The sequence below is a fragment of the Mixophyes fleayi genome, chromosome 2 (genome assembly GCF_038048845.1).
Source record: "Mixophyes fleayi isolate aMixFle1 chromosome 2, aMixFle1.hap1, whole genome shotgun sequence".
NCBI classification, from domain to species: domain Eukaryota; kingdom Metazoa; phylum Chordata; class Amphibia; order Anura; family Limnodynastidae; genus Mixophyes; species Mixophyes fleayi.
The window spans coordinates 224,908,343-224,928,119 of record NC_134403.1 but is presented as its reverse complement, the minus strand read 5'-3'; the positions used below and the strand labels follow the sequence as shown (position 1 = coordinate 224,928,119).

General features: G+C 40.9%; 1 protein-coding gene across 1 annotated transcript; it reads right to left on the bottom strand.

Moving 5' to 3' along the window:
* Positions 1–3,284: 3,284 nt before the first annotated feature.
* On the bottom strand, positions 3,285–13,274 carry LOC142138687 (KN motif and ankyrin repeat domains 1-like). The gene is made up of 4 exons (XM_075195534.1): positions 12,919–13,274; positions 10,964–11,026; positions 8,393–8,466; positions 3,285–6,751 (listed from the first exon to the last, which is right to left on the bottom strand). Exons 3-4 carry the CDS (start codon positions 8,427–8,429, stop codon positions 4,860–4,862), a joined length of 1,929 nt encoding a protein of 642 aa, XP_075051635.1. The 5' UTR covers positions 8,430–8,466; positions 10,964–11,026; positions 12,919–13,274; the 3' UTR covers positions 3,285–4,859.
* Positions 13,275–19,777: the final 6,503 nt, after the last annotated feature.

Here is a 19,777-nt window from a genome sequence, read left to right as displayed (position 1 = left end):
TTCTACTAATTCAGTAACATACGACCCTCTAGAAATTGTTAAGGAATTTAGAGACTTCTACACTTCCCTTTATAACCTTCCTGGCTCCCCTCCCCGGGGGATCTCCTATCGGATTCTCTGGAGTCGTACCTAGCTAATACCCCTCTTCCACACCTCTCTCAATCCCAGCTCACTTGCTTAAATGGGGACGTCACTGCAGATAAAGTAAAATTAGCTATAAAATCCCTTAAACCAGCCTCTGCTCCCGGTCCTGATGGCTTTTCAGCACAGTACTATAAAAAGTTTTCCGCGGACCTTGTTCCTTATCTAACATCTTTTTACAACCAAATTCTGGAGGGGGCCTCCTTTGACTCGGCTACCACGCTTGCCAATATCGCAGTAATTCCTAAACCCAGGAAAGACCCTCTCCACTGTGCGGGCTATAGGCCCATTTCCCTCCTCAATGTAGATCTCAAACTTTACGCTAAAATTTTGGCTACCAGGCTTAACCCCCTGCTCCCAAAACTGGTTCATTCAGACCAAACGGGCTTCATCCCAGGGAGACAGGCCCCTGACAACACTAGAAGAGCCATAAACTCGATCCACTCTATACATAACGGAAAATTGCCTTCCCTCATGATGGCCTTGGATGCGGAAAAGGCGTTTGACCGTATCTCTTGGACATTTATGAGGGGGGTTCTCGAATCCATGGGCTTTTGTGGTAGGTTTCTAACTGGTATTTTGGCTCTCTATAGAAACCCTTACCTCCAAACCATTTACAATTTCTAATGGCACTCGCCAGGGTTGCCCCCTCTCCCCTTTGATATTCGCCCTTATAATCGAACCGTTGGCTGCCAGAATTCGCTGCAACCAATCCATTTCCGGTATAAAAGTTGGTTCTACGGAAAGCAAAATTGCTTTGTATGCAGATGATGTCCTCATTAGCATGTCTAACCCCATCACCTCTCTCCCCCCCCCTCCTTTTGGAATTAGATACTTATGGGCACTTCTCGGGCTATAAAATTAACCCCGCCAAAACTGAAACTTTGGATTTCTATATCTCTAAAACAGATAAGGCAATTCTAGATCAATCATTCCCCTTTACCTGGCATCGCCATAAAATAAAATACTTGGGGATCTTTCTTACCAAGAACCTCTCCCATCTATTCCAAGCTAACTTCCCCCATACCCTTTCCCAAATTAAGAAAGATTTCAATACCTGGTCCCTCCAATTTATTTCCTGGATAGGTCGTATAAACTCTGTTAAAATGAATATCCTTCCCAGGTTGTTATACCTTTTTCAAACCTTACCTATCCGAATTCCCCCCTATGTATTCAAATTCCTTCAATTTGAGTCTTCTAAATTTATTTGGGCAGGTAGACGGCCACGAGTACGACTCGGGGTCCTGCAGAGGTCCTCTTGGGGTGGTGGACTGGGAATACCTAATTTTAAAAAATATTACCTATCGGCCCAAATCGCTCAGTGTGTCCTATGGAATGGTCCTGTTCTTGCTAGGGTCTGGGTGACATTAGAGGCGGAAGGTCTTGGGATGCTTACTCCTGCCTTCCTTCTGTGGATTCCAAGGGTGCGCCGTCCCAAAAAAGCTTTGTCCCACCCCATAATTTTCCACTCTCTGGCTATATGGGACTCATCCATTAGGCTCTATGGTCTCTCCTCGCACCCATCACCAATTATCCCCTTTTTAATAACCCAGATTTCCCTCCTGGTCTACACCATTCCGCATTCCTTCCATGGCATTCCCGAGGGATACGTTTCTTAAATGACATAACCCGCGATATAACATTTCCCCAATTTGCTGACATTCAAACTAAAATTGGCCTGCCCACACGGATATTCTATCAATTCCTGCAAATTCGCAACTTTCATTTCTTCTCCAAACTACGCCTTTTTTCTCGACATCTCACAACAATTGAAACATTGTGTCTGCGCCAGGCATCGACGTCAGGTCTTATTTCTAATATCTACTCAGGACTAATTGCTCCCTCTACTCCCTCTCGAGACCCACATGAAATGGCATGGGAACATGACTTGGGCTCTCCTCTTGATGATGAGGACTGGTCGGAAATTCGGGACAATGCTGCCTCCAGCTCAATCTGCGTCCGAATAAAGGAAAATGTTTACAAACTGCTCTACCGTTGGTACTATGTTCCTACCCGACTACAAAAGATACTGCCCGATTCCTCTGACAGATGTTGGCGTCTATGCTCTGGCGCGGGCTCTTTCTTACATATTTGGTGGGATTGCCCAAAACTGATTCCCTTCTGGCGCGAAATTAAAGCCTTGATAGAAATGTTAATCCAAACCCCCTTACCCCTTGACCCTAAATTTTTCCTTCTACCCCTTGGGTTCCCCATGGCCACCAGACACCAAAATAAACTTGCTCGACACATTATTTCAGCGGCCACATGTCAAATCGCCATTGATTGGAAGCAGACTGCCCCCCCTTCTTTCTCCGCTATAACTAACAGGATTTGGCATACGTATAAAATGGAATACATGACTAGTATCATGCGAAACACGGCCAAATCCTTTAACAAGGTCTGGGATCCCTGGATGTCTCACTTTCAATACCGCTCTCCCTTTTCCTAATCATATGTATCCCCTTCCACTCCCCTCTCATTGCCTCTGATTCAAAAGTGATCCCTCATGCATCTCCATTTCTTCCCCTTCTCCTGTCATCTTCTCATTTATCTTCCTCTATTTCTTCCTTCTCCTTCTATTTTCTTTCTTCTCTTCTTTAAATATAAAAAACGCCGGTCTTTTTCTCACAGATTTTGTGCTATTTTATCCCCGACACATGGAATGTTCTACTTCATTATCCTATGTACTGATTATATTCTGTTTGATATAACATATATCCTTCTGCACTGTTAATTCTTTTTGACCGTTAATAAACACTTGTTTAAAAAAAAAAAAAGTGAGTAACTATCATGGATTTCTAGTTGGAATGATTTATGTGTAACAGCATAGACTCATTGTTTATCTGTTGTGGTGCAAGATGATAGAAAACATGCATAGAAAGATGCCTCTTAAAACATCTGTTTTGTATAGTCCATTTGTGTGGAAAATATGCAAATTGCATATTCCCCTATAATTGATGAGTACATTAGTTATTAATAGTTAATCATAAACTTGCCTACTATTAGTTGTCTTATTCAGAATGCTAATAGTAAGGAATGTTCAGGACACATCACAAAATGGTACAATGCAAGGCACAAAGCATTACAATATAACAACACCATATATTTTGAGGAATTTTACATATAACATACATACAAATAGATTTGAAAGTCAACATTTTATTAGTATCAGTAACCAAAAATAGACAGCATGAAAGACAATTGTTAAAAAATTACATCCACACATAATCACTTATGCAAGTTAAAATAAACAAAACTAGTGTCTGTCAACAAAGAATGGTAGAATAAAGTAGAATGAGGTAGAAATCATAATGGATCAGTTTTATGAGTAACTTAGGCTATACTTTCCTCAAGAAGGGAATAAAACCTAAACAATGAGCTTAAGGCAGCAGTGATCAACAAGATAATATAGGAAAGACAATATAGCAAAGTCCACAACAGATTCTTGTATACATACACATATATGTTATTCTATGAGTACTGAAGCAGACTGGCGTGGAGAGGAACATCGGGAGCAGTATAGTGGCTTAGTGGTTAGCACTTCTGCCTCACAGCACTGGGGTCATGAGTTAGATTCCCGACCACAGCCTTATCTGTGTGGAGTTTGTATGTTCTCCCCATGTTTGCATGGGTTTCCTACGAGTGCGCTGGTTTTCTCCCACACTCCAAAAACATACTAGTAGGTTAATTGGCTACTATTAAAAATTGAACTTAGTCTCTCTCAGTCTCTGTGTGTGTGTGTGTATGTTAGGGAATTTAGACTGTAAGCTCCAATGGGGTAGGGACTCATGTAAGTGAGTTCTCTGTACAGCGCTGCTGAATCAGTGGCATTATATAAATAGCTTGTGATGATGATGATCTTGTGTCCTGGATATGGCCTCCCCTAACACCACACACTTAGCCTCCACAGATACATCTAAATATATATTCTGAGATCACAATAAGACCTTTCCAAGTACCCCATGTACTTGCACAATGACAGGCATCATGACATCTGCCACTGAGGACTTTTTTAGGATTTTTCTGCAATGTGCAACATGGACATGGCTCAGTGTAATGTAAAAGCTGGCAGCAACATCATGCATCACTGCAGAAGCAAAGAAAAAGAACCCAGGGAGCTACCATTGCACATGACCAGGCTCATAACGGGAAGCATGCAGCAGATCAAAGAGGTAAGCACACACAGCATCCAAACCACTGGACTGTGGGTGATTGAGGAACGAGAGTCCTCAGCTGTGGCTTGAAGGATGAGTGGCAAAAAGAGCATCAGGTAGGTCTATGTATTGTTGGTGTCTGTGTAAAGTTGGGGTCTGTTTAATATCCTGTGTAATGTTGTTGAGTCTGTGCAATACAAGGGATTTTAGCACTGTAACTGGACAATGTAGGGGTCTCTGGAATATTGGTGTATAGAAAACGGGAGCCTCTGGCACATAGATCTAATCTATGTGGAAGATATGTTTTGTGGGGTATTTGGCATTGGGGTGTATGAAATCTGAATTATCATCATTTTTACACTTATTTACATTTCAACAAATGGTTCTGACTTGCTAGTTCTACTGTAGGAATTAATTGTGTATTGTACAGCAACATAATTACACAGGATGATTATGATTTTCCAAATCTCCAGTTTATCTGTAATCTGTTTAAATAAGTTTTCGATAAAAACAATAATTTTTATAGCAGGTTTGATGTAAAGATAGATAAGCACTGGAGTTAAGTTACTTAACAACTACACCTAAAGTGTTCAAATTCCTGTTTCCCTCTGTAACTTGATTCTTTTCATCTTCTACTACTTTGCATGTTCTTTGAATAACTGTAATCTGTGTGTCCTTCACTTTGGCAGATGAGCCAAAAGCAATTTTCTCTTTATCCACCATGTTTTGTCCCTCAGTCTCATTACACGTATCCATAACATTTTCAACAGGCTCTTTATTCTTAACAACATTCACAACTTGTTTGGTCAAGAGGGACAGTGTTTGCTCAGAACTTGGCTGATTTAGTATTTGTATTGTATTGTTACCAAATGTTGATTGTGCCTCAGAAATTTCCTGAGTGCTTTTACCTGTATTTGTTTTTTTTAAATAAGTGATGCCAGTGGAAGGTATTTCTGAAGAGCAAGTAATTGCTCTATCCACTATTTCTAAATATTCTTCAGGTGACTTTCTGAGCATTGGAACACATGTTTCAGGTAATGATTCAAGTAGCTGAGATTGTAGTATAATTTCTTTTTTCTCCTCATCTACAAATTGTCTGGAAAAAACAGCTATTCTCAGCTCTTCCAGTTCATCACCTGCAGCCTTTACATGTTCTTCCAACATACTAATAACTGCTTTTTGGTGCTCTATGGTATGCTGAAGAAGCTGTATCTCCTTGTCAGCCTCACAAGTCAGTCCCAATAATGATTCCATTACCCATACTCCAACATGTTGTGTTTCAGTGGTGGATTGTATTGCCACCTCTCTGTATTTTTTTGGGGACCTGTAATAGAACACAGCATCTTCCATGTTAGTATCCTCTCCAACTGCAATGGACTTGTAGGATTTTTTATTTACTATTGGGTGACGAACAAATGTTTTTTTAGATGCCATTTTATTGATACATATATTCCTGTCTGTATCACTTAGCTTCTCTGTGAGTCTTTTTAGCTCTGCAATTTTACTTGGTTTGGGTCCTCCAGGCTCTAAAATGATTTCCTGTTCAGGTAGAAAATTTATTTTTTTCTTTGAATCACTTTCATGGAGACTAGACTCATTTACATTTGTTGATCGTTTACTAAAGCTTGTTTTTTGCTTCTCTACATCAACCATCAGCTGCTTTTTTTCATTGTTCAATGTAGAAATCTTCATCTGCAACATTGGAATTACCTTTACCTGTTCTTCCAGATCTTTCAGTTGCTTTAGTGAAGCGGCCATCTGCTCCCGGATATATTGAAGATGAGCTGAAGAAATGGTCGTAGCTGGAGTGCTTATTCCAGAATTTACAGGACTCATTTTCACAGACCCTGAGAAAGTTTGATTCAACATAGCATGTCTTTCTCCACTTTTACTGTGATGCACAGTTAATGATGTTTGGGTGAGGTTTGGTGAACTTCTACTAGCAACGCTAAGCTTAGAGAGATTTGAAGACTGACATGGTCTTCCCTGTATTTCTTCATAATACAGATTTAGCTGTTCTTGCTCAAGCCTCTTACGAGTTTCTGCCAGGGTTTTCTCAACACGAGAATTTTTCAAAAGAGACTTTGCTGATGGAGGAGGAAGCAGTTTAATAATAGGTGTTGGAGAAATTGGGTTGGACTTACGTAGACCCAATGTTTCGGTTCTAACACCTGTGAAAAATACAGAGTCTGATGCCCCATCCTCACTAAAGTCCAATGATTCTGTTGAAAGCCAAGTACCAGTTTGGCTTGATAAGCTTCTTAGAGATGATGTGGAACGTCGTGGTACCCTGGGTTTTCGATTAACTGGTAATTTCTTCAAGGTCTGGCCACTCTGAATATCATCAACATATTTCAAGAAATCCAAATCTAACTGAAATCCATATGGAGTTTCCACACGGTATGAAGTCTTCTCACTTTCATTCTGATCCCAGTACAGAAAGGGTCCTCCCAGATCTGTTAAAGTTAAATAAAAGAACCACTTAATGAAAATATTGCTTAATCTGGCATTTATAATTACACCAAAACATAAACCATTATGACTATTGCCATATCAATTATATATATATATATATATATATATATATATATATATATATATATATATATATATATATATACATTTTTTCCCATTATTAGATAGTTAAAGATGCCTTTAATGTGTACTGTACATATAATGCATTTATCTCGTCTATCTTAGTTACATACAGTTTTGCTAATGGCACACATATGTGTAACTTTTAAAGCAAAGACTATGCCGTGTCAGTCATCACTATCAGTCGTCATTTACACCTTCCCTGTATTGGGTGCAAATGATATGTCTGAAACCAATTATACGTACAAGAAACCCAGGACTTGAATCAGCCACTTAGAAAGTGCAGTTTTGCACCTTGGTAAAACCATGTTGCACTGTAGGGGAGAGGGTGGGCAAATTTAAAATGTGCAGACAAATTCAGAATAGGGAGTGGGAAGACCCTAGCTCAACTATAAACTCTGATGTTTAAATAAAACTTCCCAATATTTGTGTGTTATATGCAAAAGAAGGCTGTATTTTCCCTGCATACAAAAAAATTGCATTTAAGTAAATGGATTGTACCGCACCAAGTGAGCCATTAGTACTCCATTTCTAGTAAAGAAATAATTTACTTATAATACTTTATGGAGGGTGCACTCACACACTATTTACATTCAATATTACTACCAAAAAAGTGAAAGAAGTGTGTACAGAAGATCAGGCACTCAAATGGCCCTGAGACTTTAAAACTTTATAACTTTATTGATTATCATTAAAATTTATAACCAAGAAAAATAAATAGATCCATCAAAGGACTAATAGCGGAATGTTAAAAACTAGATGTGAGATATAATTGCCATAGATATTAATAATATTAATTAAATAATATTAATATCTATGGCAATTTTATCTCACATTGAGTTTTTAATATTTCGCTATTAGTCCTTTGATGGATCTATTTATTTTTCTTGGTTATAAATTTTAATGATAATCAATAAAGTTATACGTTTTAAAGGCTCATGGCAATTTGAGTGCCTCATCTTCTGTACACACTTCTTTCTCTCTTTTGGTAGTAATAAAAAAATAGCATTTGCAAACCTTTCATCGCAACATGGTTTGTCAATATGCAAAGTAAGTATGCACTCTAACATTTAATTGGCCAAAACTTTATTTTTAGTTACATTAAATACAAATATTGTTTAATATTAAACTAAGGGTCAAATTGGCAGTGAAACCTATGCAACAAGGTCATTGTGATTTAATGTGGAGGGTGGGAGACACAAGTAAGCTGTGCTTAGACATTATTTTGCTGAAAAGCATTAGGGCACTACATGTTAGAATTAGGGAAGCAAGCAATACCACCTCAGTCTGACAATGATCATAAAGCAATATATTTACATAGCTAGCAGGCACGAGTGTGCGTACTGGAAAAAGAAGTCAGACTTTCGCTAAGTCTGGTGACCGTTTTTGACTCATAATGTTTTCTTTTGACCATGCGGAAAAGTCACATCCATAACTGTAGTGTGCTGCAATTAGCTTTCCTCTTGAATGTGGCATTTATAAGGAGCCTGTAGATGCATTACCTGGAAGGTTATTACTTAAATTAACAGACTGTGTCATCCCGATAAAGTTTGAGAACCCACGAGCGCTGGTAAGCCTGTAAAACAAATATTATATCATAGTATAAACATACAAAACACATAAGCATGTATTATAAAATATACCGACCCAGAAAGAAAATGTATGAAATTATGATGTGAATAGAGTAAAATGCACATTTAGCTAACAGCTTATACAGCAGTATAAAAAAATATCAATTTGGAAGAAAGTAGCTTAATTTATCTGACATGAATAGTAGTGTGGCTGGATCACTTATAAATAACTTATGGTATAAATTTATTTAAAGGAAATAGCGCAGGGCGCTTACTTATATCATTGCAGTGTACTGATTTTACTATATCTTGTGGCACTTCGTATAGAAAATGCATTAATTTCTGAGGTATTCATTTCTGATGCAATAAGCATTTGATGAGGAAGTCTGTTGTGTACCTTCAAGAGGATGTCCTCATTAAGGCTAATTAAGTATATTCATGTGAGTAACCAATATGTCGTTTTTATCCTAAATGCACCACAGAAGGTCGTTATTGTTGTTCCTGAGTGGCCTTTTGTCCAGTGTGCTAGAACCTGTCTGAACATTGGGAACAGCACGTGATGTAGGATATCACAGATAAGTGTAAATTTTGTTAAGTATAAATTGCATTTAATTCCATGTTTTGGGAAACACGTTGCATCCTGATACTAAAAATAACTCTTTCTTGGGGCCAGCAAAGAGTTCAGGGGGCTGGCTTAGCACCTGCTGGGCTGTGTCCAAAACTGTATAAAACAGCACTGGTTTGTACTGAAAGGTATCATTATTGTTCCTTCTGACCTTTCTGATCACTGATTCCATAAACCAGTGTGAACTGTCCTTGTCAGAACAATTGAGCAAACAAACATCACTTGCTTCAAGATCCTGCTTTGACAACTTCTTCCCTGCTGTATTTCCTGTGAGCTACAGATTAGACTCAAACTTACTCCCTTTCCTGCTGTTCTGAGGTTTGGACCCAGCTTTTCAGTAGCAACGCTTTGCTACCTGCAGCTCTGGCCAGTGTGATAGGCCAGGGGTACCATCCACAGTAACCCTGATCTGAAGGCAAGAGCACTAGGAGTGGCAGTTACCCAGTGTCAGGCACTGTCCCCGCTCTGTGCCTAGGTGCTGGGGACAGACGCCTGTCTCTCTGAAGTGCACCTGTCCCATTGTGTAGCAACAGGAAGTACTCCCGGGTCCACTGGGCGTGCATGTGCAGACTGGTTCGCCACTTGGGTTTGTCGGCAGTTAGGTGCTTCTGACCGTCACTGTCCTCCTCCACCAATCAAGGGCTAGGTTAGGGGTTATAAGGCACATCTTCCCATATGTCTGGGCCAGAGTATTGGTTTCACCTACTCCAGCGTGCTTTATCCTGCTCCCTTGCTTCCATTTTTGTCCTTAGGTTCCTAACTATTGGCTTGTTCCTGACCACTCTCTGTCCTGCGATTTAGGTCCGTTCATTATCTGGTTACCGACCTCTGGCTTGCTCCTGACCTTTTTTTTGGTTCATCCTCATGTACTGTGCTACCATTCCTGCTCACTGCTGCTGCACTGTTAACTAGCTGGGAGAAGCACGAACTGCACACCTCACGCAGCCAAGCCCATACCTCCTTGCGGGGCTCCTTGGTGAATACTGGGGGTGTGTTAGACTCCGCACCTCCCTGTCTAGTAGTGCCAATATCAGTCAGCGGCATCCTCAAAGCCATTATCGTGACACCCAGAAGGACGTGGTTCTGGATGCCACTATGGAGTCCAGTGGTGGCAGCAGCTTAAGCCCATTACTTTTAATCCAGGAACTTTATTTTCACATTACACATATTTCCCCAGCATAAAGCAAAACAGTGCTTCACTGTGCATGCCCTGGCTCCTGTGCATGCTTAGAAGAACAGATGTTCTGGAATGAGTATACCCTCACCACTAACCCTGCTAGGCTGCTTTAGTGGTAATTATGGAACTGGTAATACAATGTAAAATAGTATATTCTATGTTACTATAATAGTCACAATAAAAATAAAATATTGCTGCTTCATAATTAGTGTGTTACGTTTTTTGTTTGTTTTTAAACATATTTTATTAGAGGGTGTTTTTCAAGTTTTAACAGCATACAGGTTAGATTACACATCTAACAGTCAGTATAAAAAAATATTAAGAACCTTGTTTTGAATCAAAACGACAGAGTTAAGGGTGGAGAAAGAGTGAAACATAAGAGGGGATCAAGCGGGAGGGGAGGGAGGGAATCTTAGAAAGAAAGAAAGAGGAAAGGGACAGGAGTAGGAGGTAAATGAGGGAAAAGAGGAGTTATGAAAAGACAAAGGGGAATAGGGAAGAAGACTGACCTGGCATCTTTGTGATTGTAAAGTATCCAGTATATAACTTGAAACTAATTACATAGTGTAAGTTTCAAGTGTGTTATGTTTTTACATATATTTGAGGGTTTTCTGTGGGCTTCAGTTTCATTAGAACATTTGTAGCTAATACTACATGAGAGAGCATGTAACGTACAACAAAAAACTTGAACAGTACTCACCAGGAAAATAGTTATAGGGGTGTTCACAAATTGCCTGGAAGTTGGTCATACAGTATACAGAACCTGGAAGAAAAATAAATTAATACCATTATTTTTTTTTTAATAATTCCCTATTTGCATTTTAAGAGTTGACTTGATGCTTTCAGAATAAAATCTACTGTTTTGCCCATAAAATGCTAAATAAATATTCCTTTTTAGGGAACTTCTACTTAATGTGTAGGGTTCCTTGCTGAGCCCCATTGACTGCCACCTTTTTGAATAATAATAGTGGGGTGGCTTGCCCATCTGACATTTCCTGGCAGCTGTAATACTGTGCATGTCATCTGTGCTACATTACAGTTAGTACATGTCCTTGTAAGAAACAAGTCAAACAGCTTTGCCATTAAGGAGTTAGCTGTGTCAATCAATATGATGTTGCTTGTTGTAGACAGAGCTACCACCAGCATTAAATTAGATTCTGAGTGGTAAGCTTGAAGTTGGTTTTGGGGCAGTGGGTAGGATTTGTGCACTAAGCAAATGCATATATTTAAGCAACAAAAATGGACTTACATCAAACTTTATATCAGGTTCTGTATTTGCTTTTCATAATGCAATTAGATTTCCAAACTTGATACATTTGTATTCTTTTTTAGGCAGAAGATAAACAGATAAATCTGGACTGGAGAAGAGATTTGGCTTGTACTCTATTTCTTAACTGCTTACCAACTGTACTCTAAATGTCTTTTATTTTTATATTATTGTTTTTAAGAGTAAGAGGGTGCAGCCCAGAATAAATATTTTGCAACAAACAAACAAAAGGGAAATTATTTAGTTATGAGGCACTCAAAAGTCCCTAACATATAAGTATTCTTAAACTATTAATCTTTATTAATTCTACATTTAAAAAAACTATCTTTCCCTATTATCTATGATATTCCATTGGGGAAATACAGTTAAAAATAAGAAAAATGTGAAAAGTAGGAAAATTTGTGTGAAATAATTAAAATATGTTTTCTACAAGGTCCAAATAACTATAGTCTATCATGTAAAAAAAAATTTTTTTTTCAAAGATATATATACTTAGGCAGTAGACACATATATGGTATAGGATTAATATATACCTGTATATAATTTAAATAATTTAATAGTAAATAATTTATTGGCTTATGTATACATTTTGGACGGGATTAGAAAATATTTAGCTGTAGACAAATAAATAAATAATTATCCAATCACATTATATTGTAATTTTATTATCTCTCAGTTTTGTGAAATCTCTAATGTTTGTATTAAGAAAGTTTTCTGTTAGTGAAGATCATTATTACATCACTCGAATAAAATCTGATACATAGCTGATTGGTACAAAGCATTGCTGTTACAATACATTGTGTCATATAAAGGCAGTAAACCACAGTTTCATCTATTACTGCTTGTATCATTCATTTCTTGATGTGTATTACTTCTACAGATCTCTGCAATATATAACATTTAGGGTCACACTTTATTTATTTAAGTATATTTATTCACAGCCTCTTCATAACAACATTAATGCTACATGTGATGTTTAAATACAGATAAAAGTGTCTCTTAAAACTGTTGGCATGTTTGCACCTACCTACCTATGTTTACCACCTCTTTTATTCACCTTGCCTCGCTGTTATAAAGGTATAAAAGTACAGCACATTAAACAACATAATAGTTGTAATAGGTGGCAATGTAAGCCCATAGGTGTGTGTGTAACTTCTTCTACTGCTTTAAACTGCTCTAATTGTAAAACAATCAAATTATATTCACTTACTTTTCCATGCCACCACTTATAAATTTTCATACGCCACTTATAAATATCCACTATATACACTATACAATTATATACTTAATGTACTATATATTTATATACTTAATGTACTATATGTACTGTACTAAGTAAGCAATATCAGTCATTACTGCACACACACAAATTGTTGTTGTACACGTACCTTTTCACCACGCTGTGTCTTGTAGTAATGTTTTGTTGACTACATAGATTTATTCAGAGAATATCCAAAGATATCTGAGAACATGGTCAGAGAAAATGCTTAAAGCAGAAATGAAACTTGCAATAACATCTGTTGTCACAAGAAACGTATGTGATTTCCTGAGGATAAGCTAGTTCTGGGAAGCAACCTTTCCTTTGGAAAACCCTTCATTGTTGTACAGCTAGAACATGATTCCAGATTGTCAGGAATATGCAATCAGTTTCCTGAAATAAACACATGAGTTGAGGCCATGCAAAGCTTTACAATTCTTTTTCTGTGTTGCAGGGGAGAAAAATGTTTTCTTAAAATTCACGTTTTATCCATATACCTCTTGTTATTTATTTGTAACAATCTAGAACAGATTTTTCTTCACTGCTGTTATTTCATGGGAACTTTCTGTGTATAATTAGGTTTTCTAATTTTTTTAACTTACAAAACTTGGATACCACTATCACATTAAGTTTGGTCAAGAATTACAATTATGAGAATCTGTTGTTATTGGTCCCGTTTGTAATGAGACTGAATTACAGAAATATTGCTTTGCAAGTTGTGGATTTACAGTGTCCAGACTGACTTATATATAACTCAAAATCCATTTATTTGGTTTCTCATACAATGTACCACTAAAATATTTATTTGGTTTAATGTTTGTCTACATTTAGGCTCTACTTCCATCTATTTTTATGAGCATTCCTTCCATTTAGTTTCCCTTCCTCACCCTATTATGCAATTTCCTCTACATTTATAATAGATACATATTCACTGAGGTTGCAGAGTGTTGCATTCCTTAATAGTATCTTTTTTTACCTCATAAGAATTTATGTGAAACACGATTATGTTCAGTTAAGCAAAGTAGTTAAAGGATGTTAGGTTTCAAAAATATATTGATAATTATTAGTTTAAGATAAATAATATAATCTGTGAAAAGCATACTGCAATATTATTAATTCCTGCTATTGCCCTACATACATGAAGCTGACAAGAACTTAATAATATTCCAAAAACTATTCTGTGCAATGTATCTTTTTGTATACTATAGAATGTGCAGTTAATAAACCCAAAGTACCAATAAACCTAAAATACAAATCATACTCGTTCTGATTCATGTTTGGACGCAACTTGCTCTTTAAAAATAACAAGTACCTTGTGCCAACGTCCATATACGAATGCAAGCGTATCTGAAGAATACTTTCTAATGTCTAATACTGTATACAAAATTAATAAGATATAATCCAGCACTGTATATTTCCCATATAAATCACCACAATGTGGAAAAAGTGATATATGTCAAAAATACTTATATTCATGTATAGAAGTATCCTTCATTCAGTTCTCCCGAGGACTGTAAAACAAAACACAAGGAAAGAAAAAAAATATAAAGTGTGATATTGTTTAAACAATCCAACAGTTATATAAAATATCAAATATTCTTTCTAAATTCCTTTAAGGTATTTTTCAATCTCAGTAGTCCACTCTGAAGATCCCCTCAAGTGAGTGCATTTACAAAATAAACACTTGTTTCATGGCCTTAATATAAACCTTCCAGCAACTCCCACTGATGTATTCCTCCCTTATGGTAATTCACTTACAATGTTTACTCTTGATAACAGGCTCTTAATTGATGTCTTTAAAAATTCTTTCTTCTAATATCATACATAATCAATGTTTTCTGACGTTGTCTCATATATAGAGCACAAGAGAGATGGAATTCTTGTGTAGTATATTCAAAAAAGCTTTTATTCTATTACATTAACAATTAAAACAGACATCAGTGAGTACAGATACTCTTACTGAATGGAAAGGGAAAAATGATCACACCACTCTTGGAAAGTGGTCAAGTTGTGGGACAGACACCTACCCTTTTGGATATACCATCTGAGTTTAATGGGGGAATTCGATCTATTTGGTCCGGACAGGGCCGGTGCAAGGTTTCTGGGCACCCTAGGCAAAGCCCAAGCCTGGCGCCCCTGCCCCCCCCCCCCCAACACCCTCGACCCATACTCAAACTCATCAAGAAGAGAACTGAATGCTTTAAGTCAGATTAAAGGGAATTTAAAATGCAATTGATTTACTAGTAGAGGAACATTCACATTTCCATAAGGCCTAAATGAACAAATATTCACTATATTGTAAAATGAGGTAAATGATAAGTGACTGAATTCCACACAATTATTGACATATAACACAAGAATACTGAACATGAGGTAGAACAGTAATATACCCCAAACCTTATTTAATCAATAATATCATATCATTTTTAATATTTTGCTATTTAGCGTATTTATGTTTTATGGAAATAGAATAAAGGTTATTTTTTAAGTGTGCACTTATTGTGAGTATAACATCCTTCTAGATCATTTCCACATTTCTGATGAGTATAAGTGGGCATTTATTGGTTATTGTTTCTTTTATTTAAGTCACCATCTAACCTAAAAACGAATGTATACTGCCTGTCAGGGTATAGCAAAGCTGGTGGCTCAACTGCTGCTGCTGTTCTTCAAGGGCTACGTAACATAGGCACCATCAGAGCAGACTTAGGTCTTTAGGGAGCCCAGAGAACACTCAGACGGGAATGGTGGGTCCCTATTGTCTAGTCAGTGTTGTACACATTTAAAGTGGGGGAGGGCATGGGCAAGGGAACACAGGCGCACATGGGCAGGGGAACATGGGCACACATGGGCAGGGGGACACGGGGACACATGGCAGGGGGACACAGGCACACATGGGCAGGGGGACACAGGCACACATGGGCAGGGGGACACAGGCACACATGGGCAGGGGGACACAGACACACATGGGCAGGGGGACACAGGCACACATGAGCAGGGGGACACAGGCACACATGGGCAGGGGGACACAGGCACACATGGGCAGGGGGACACAGGCACACATGGGTAGGGGGACACAGGCACACATGGGCAGGGGGACACAGGCACAAATGGGCAGGAGGACACATGGGCAGGGGGACACAGGCACAAATGGGCAGGGGGACACATGGGCAGGGGAACACATGGGCAGGGGGACACGGGGACACATGGGCAGGGAGACACAGGCACAAATGGGCAGGGGGACACAGGCACACATGGGCAGGGGGACACATGGGCAGGGAGACACAGGCACAAATGGGCAGGGGAACACAGGCACACATGGGCAGGGGGACACGGGCACACATGGGTAGCGGGACACGGGGACACATGGGCAGGGGGACACGGGGACACATGGGCAGGGGGACACATGGGCAGGGAGACACAGGCACACATGGGCAGGGAGACACATGGGCAGGGGGGGACAGGCACACATGGGCAGGGAGACACAGGCACACATGTGGAGGGGGACACATGGGCAGGGGGACACGGGCACACATGGGCAGGGGGACACGGGGACACATGGGCAGGGGGACACAGGCACACATGGGCAGGGGGACACAGGCACACATGGGCAGGGGGACACATGGCAGGGGGACACAGACACACATGGGCAGGGGAACACATGGGCAGGGGGACACGGGGACACATGGGCAGGGGGACACGGGGACACATGGGCAGGGGGACACAGGCACACATGGGCAGGGGGACACATGGGCAGGGGGACACAGGAACCTGAGGGTGTCATGGTGTTGTCATCATTCTGCATTGCTATCAGTGGATCACATAGACATCTCTCTTTACCTTGCTCACCAACACAACGCTGCTCCTTCTCACAGTGATTCTAAGCAGCGCTGCCACAGCACCTCCCCTGCCGGACTCTCAGCTCTCTGCTGCATCTGAATGTACCAAGCCCGGGGATCAATGGTGTGCACTGGCTGCACAGACAATCAAGCTTCCCGCTGGAATCTACTCCTGCAGTATCCGACATTGAAACGGCACCCACGCAGCGATAACACCCGGAGTAGCTGCATGTCACCCTGGCTGTGACCTGCGAGTAGCCATCCGGGGGTAAGTGAGGATTTGGGCACCATGGCTCCTTCAGTACCTCCTCCATGGGCGGAGAATAGCTGTGTCACTCACCGGACTGTGAGTGCTTCTTCCCGGACATTTAGGAACCGTGGCCGTCCTCCATCCTGAGGGTCTGCGCATGCGCAGCCCTTTCCCATACTTCAGTGTATGTCCCTTTAACTCAATTGGCAGATCAGGCAACACTCCCTATATTAAGCACCTGTGGTCAACACCACGTTGCCTGATCTTGGAGTCTCATTCCCCATGAGTCTCTGAAGGTGTTCCTGTGTTTCCTCGTGTATTCAGCGCTGCTGATTCCTGTGGTTTCCAAACCACTTCTACCTCTGTGGTTTCCAAACCACTTCTACTACTGTGGTACCCATACCACTTCTACCATCAACTGTATCATCGTGACTGTTAGCTGATTCCTATCCGCTGCCTCCGTGCACTACAGTCTTCTATACCACTTCAACGCTATCATATTCCATTGTGCCTGTTTGCTGATTCCTATCCGCTGCCTCCGTGCACTACCGCCTTCTCTCCACATCCACTCACCTGTTCATCATCAAGTCTGTGAGCTGATTCCTATCCGCTGCCTCCGTGCACTACAGTTCCCAGCTTGCGGCTCGTCTGTGTTCATCGTCATGACTGTGAGCTGATTCCTATCCGCTGCCTCCGTGCACTGCAGTTCTCAGCTTGCAACTCGTCTGTGTTCAGCATCGTGACTGTTGCTGATTCCTAACCGCTGCCAACGTGCACTACAGTCTCCAGCTTACAACTCGCCTGTGTTCATCATCGTGACTGTTAGCTGGTTCCTATCCGCTGCTCCTGTGCACGGCAGTCTCATCTCATCTCTCCCGTGTTTCCTCGAGACTGCTGCTAGTATTGCCATCCGCTACTCTCCGTGATCAACAGCTCCTGGTCTACTCTGCTCTCCCGTGTTCCATCGCTATTGGCGCCTGTTGGTTGCTACTGGTTACCTCCGTGTGTCCGCAGAGTCCTGCTGCCGCTGTCAGCGCTATCGTCCATCTACTGCTGATCCGCTCTCCACGCCTTCCTGTGTCCCGCTGGTCTCTACCCTCCTGTCAGCATTGGATTCGTATCTCATCAGCTACTCCTCTGCTAGATCATCTCCATTCTCCTGGGTCCTCCATGAGTCCAGTTCCACGTTCTGCTGATTCCTGTGGATTCGTGTCCCTGTTGGTCTACTTACCTGTGCGCTGCACCTACTAGACTCCTGCCTCATCCATCCAGGGACTTCTCATCCTGCCGGCCTCCTGCCGCTCAGGTATCGCTGCACTCCTATCTGACTGACTGCTTCTGAACCACGGTATGCATACTTCTCATTGACTGTGCTGGTGTATTGCATATCTTGCTGGACTGTGTTGGTTCTCCTTTGTAGTCTGCTATCCGCTGAGTCTATTGCCATCATTGACTGTGTTATCTTGTGCTGGATTACTTCAAGAGACTTCCTATATTTGCAGACCTGTTCAGTCATTTATATATATTGTGCATATTACTGTGGATCGTGTTTAAGGTGCCCGTGTACATCCTGTGTTGCAGTCTCTCCCCGTACACCTCCTCACATATATATTCAGTGGTACAACTTGCTGAAGGCAGACCACTGATCCCTGTTTCCTGTATCACCTGTTCCAGTATCCTCTCACATAGCAGTGGTACAACTTGCTATCGCAGACCACTGACTCCCCGGATAGCTCCATTTGGATTCCATTCCTTCACTCAGACAGCGGTACCACTTGCTATCCGCAGACCGCTGACTCTCATCACCTCCTCATTTCTGTTGGACATTCCTCCTCACTATAGCAGTGGTACAACTTGCTATCGCAGACCACTGACTACCTTCACATGCCCTTGTCCATACAGTTCCTCGTGTATTATTACCTCCATATTACCAGTGCTGCTAGTCATAGACTTTCCTGAGCATCTCATCATCTACCATTGCCTGTTCCGTGATCACCCTGCTACCAGAGTACTCTATTACCATCAATATTGCTCTGGTAAGCCTACCACCTGGTGATCCCTGGGTAAAGACTCCTAGTGCCCGTGACAGTAAGATCAGGCCATGACAGACCCAGATACGGAACCTACCGCCAAAGAGATGCTGCAGCATCTGGTCAGCCGTGTGGAGCAACAGGATGCCCGCCAACAGCTGTTATTTCAGTGTTATCAGTCATTAACCTCCCAAGGAACATCTGGACAGACTGTGACAGCTACTCCTGAGGCTTCTGTGCTTTCCTCTGTTTCCCCAGTGCCATCCCAGGTGTCTACAGCTTCCACGCTTCACCTGCCTACTCCGTCAAAATACGATGGAGACCCCAAAACTTGTAGGGGTTTCCTGAACCAATGTTCAGTCCATTTTGAGCTCCAACCTCAAAATTTTTCTACCCATCGTTCCAGAGTGGCCTATCTTATCTCTTTGTTTTCAGGACAAGCCCTGGCTTGGGCCTCCCCTCTGTGGGAAAGAAATGATCCAATATTACAAGATAGTGCCAAATTCATTTCTACATTTCGAAGTGTGTTCGATGAACCAGGTCGTGTGACCTCCGCTGCTTCCAGCATCCTCCGCCTACGACAAGGATCTCATACAGTAGGCCAGTACGTCATTCAATTTAGGATCTTAGCCTCTGAACTTCAGTGGAACACTGAAGCCCTAGTTGCCGCCTTCTGGCAGGGGCTCTCCGATAAAATTAAAGATGCACTGACTACTCAAGAGCTTCCTTCATCACTTGAAGATTTGATCTCTCTATGCCATCGTGTTGATATGAGATTTCGTGAAAGAGAGGCTGAGAAAACAACTTCTGCTAAAGTACCTCTTCGTTCTAACCCTCAATTTCGTCCAGTTTCACCCTCTGTGATTCCCATGG

Coding starts and splice junctions, on each gene's coding strand:
- LOC142138687 (XM_075195534.1), bottom strand. CDS start 8,429: ATGACACAGTCTGTTAATTTAAGTAATAACCTTCCAG. Junction 6,752..8,392: donor TTTAAGTAATAACCTTCCAG/GTAATGCATCTA, acceptor TAACTTTAACAG/ATCTGGGAGGACCCTTTCTG.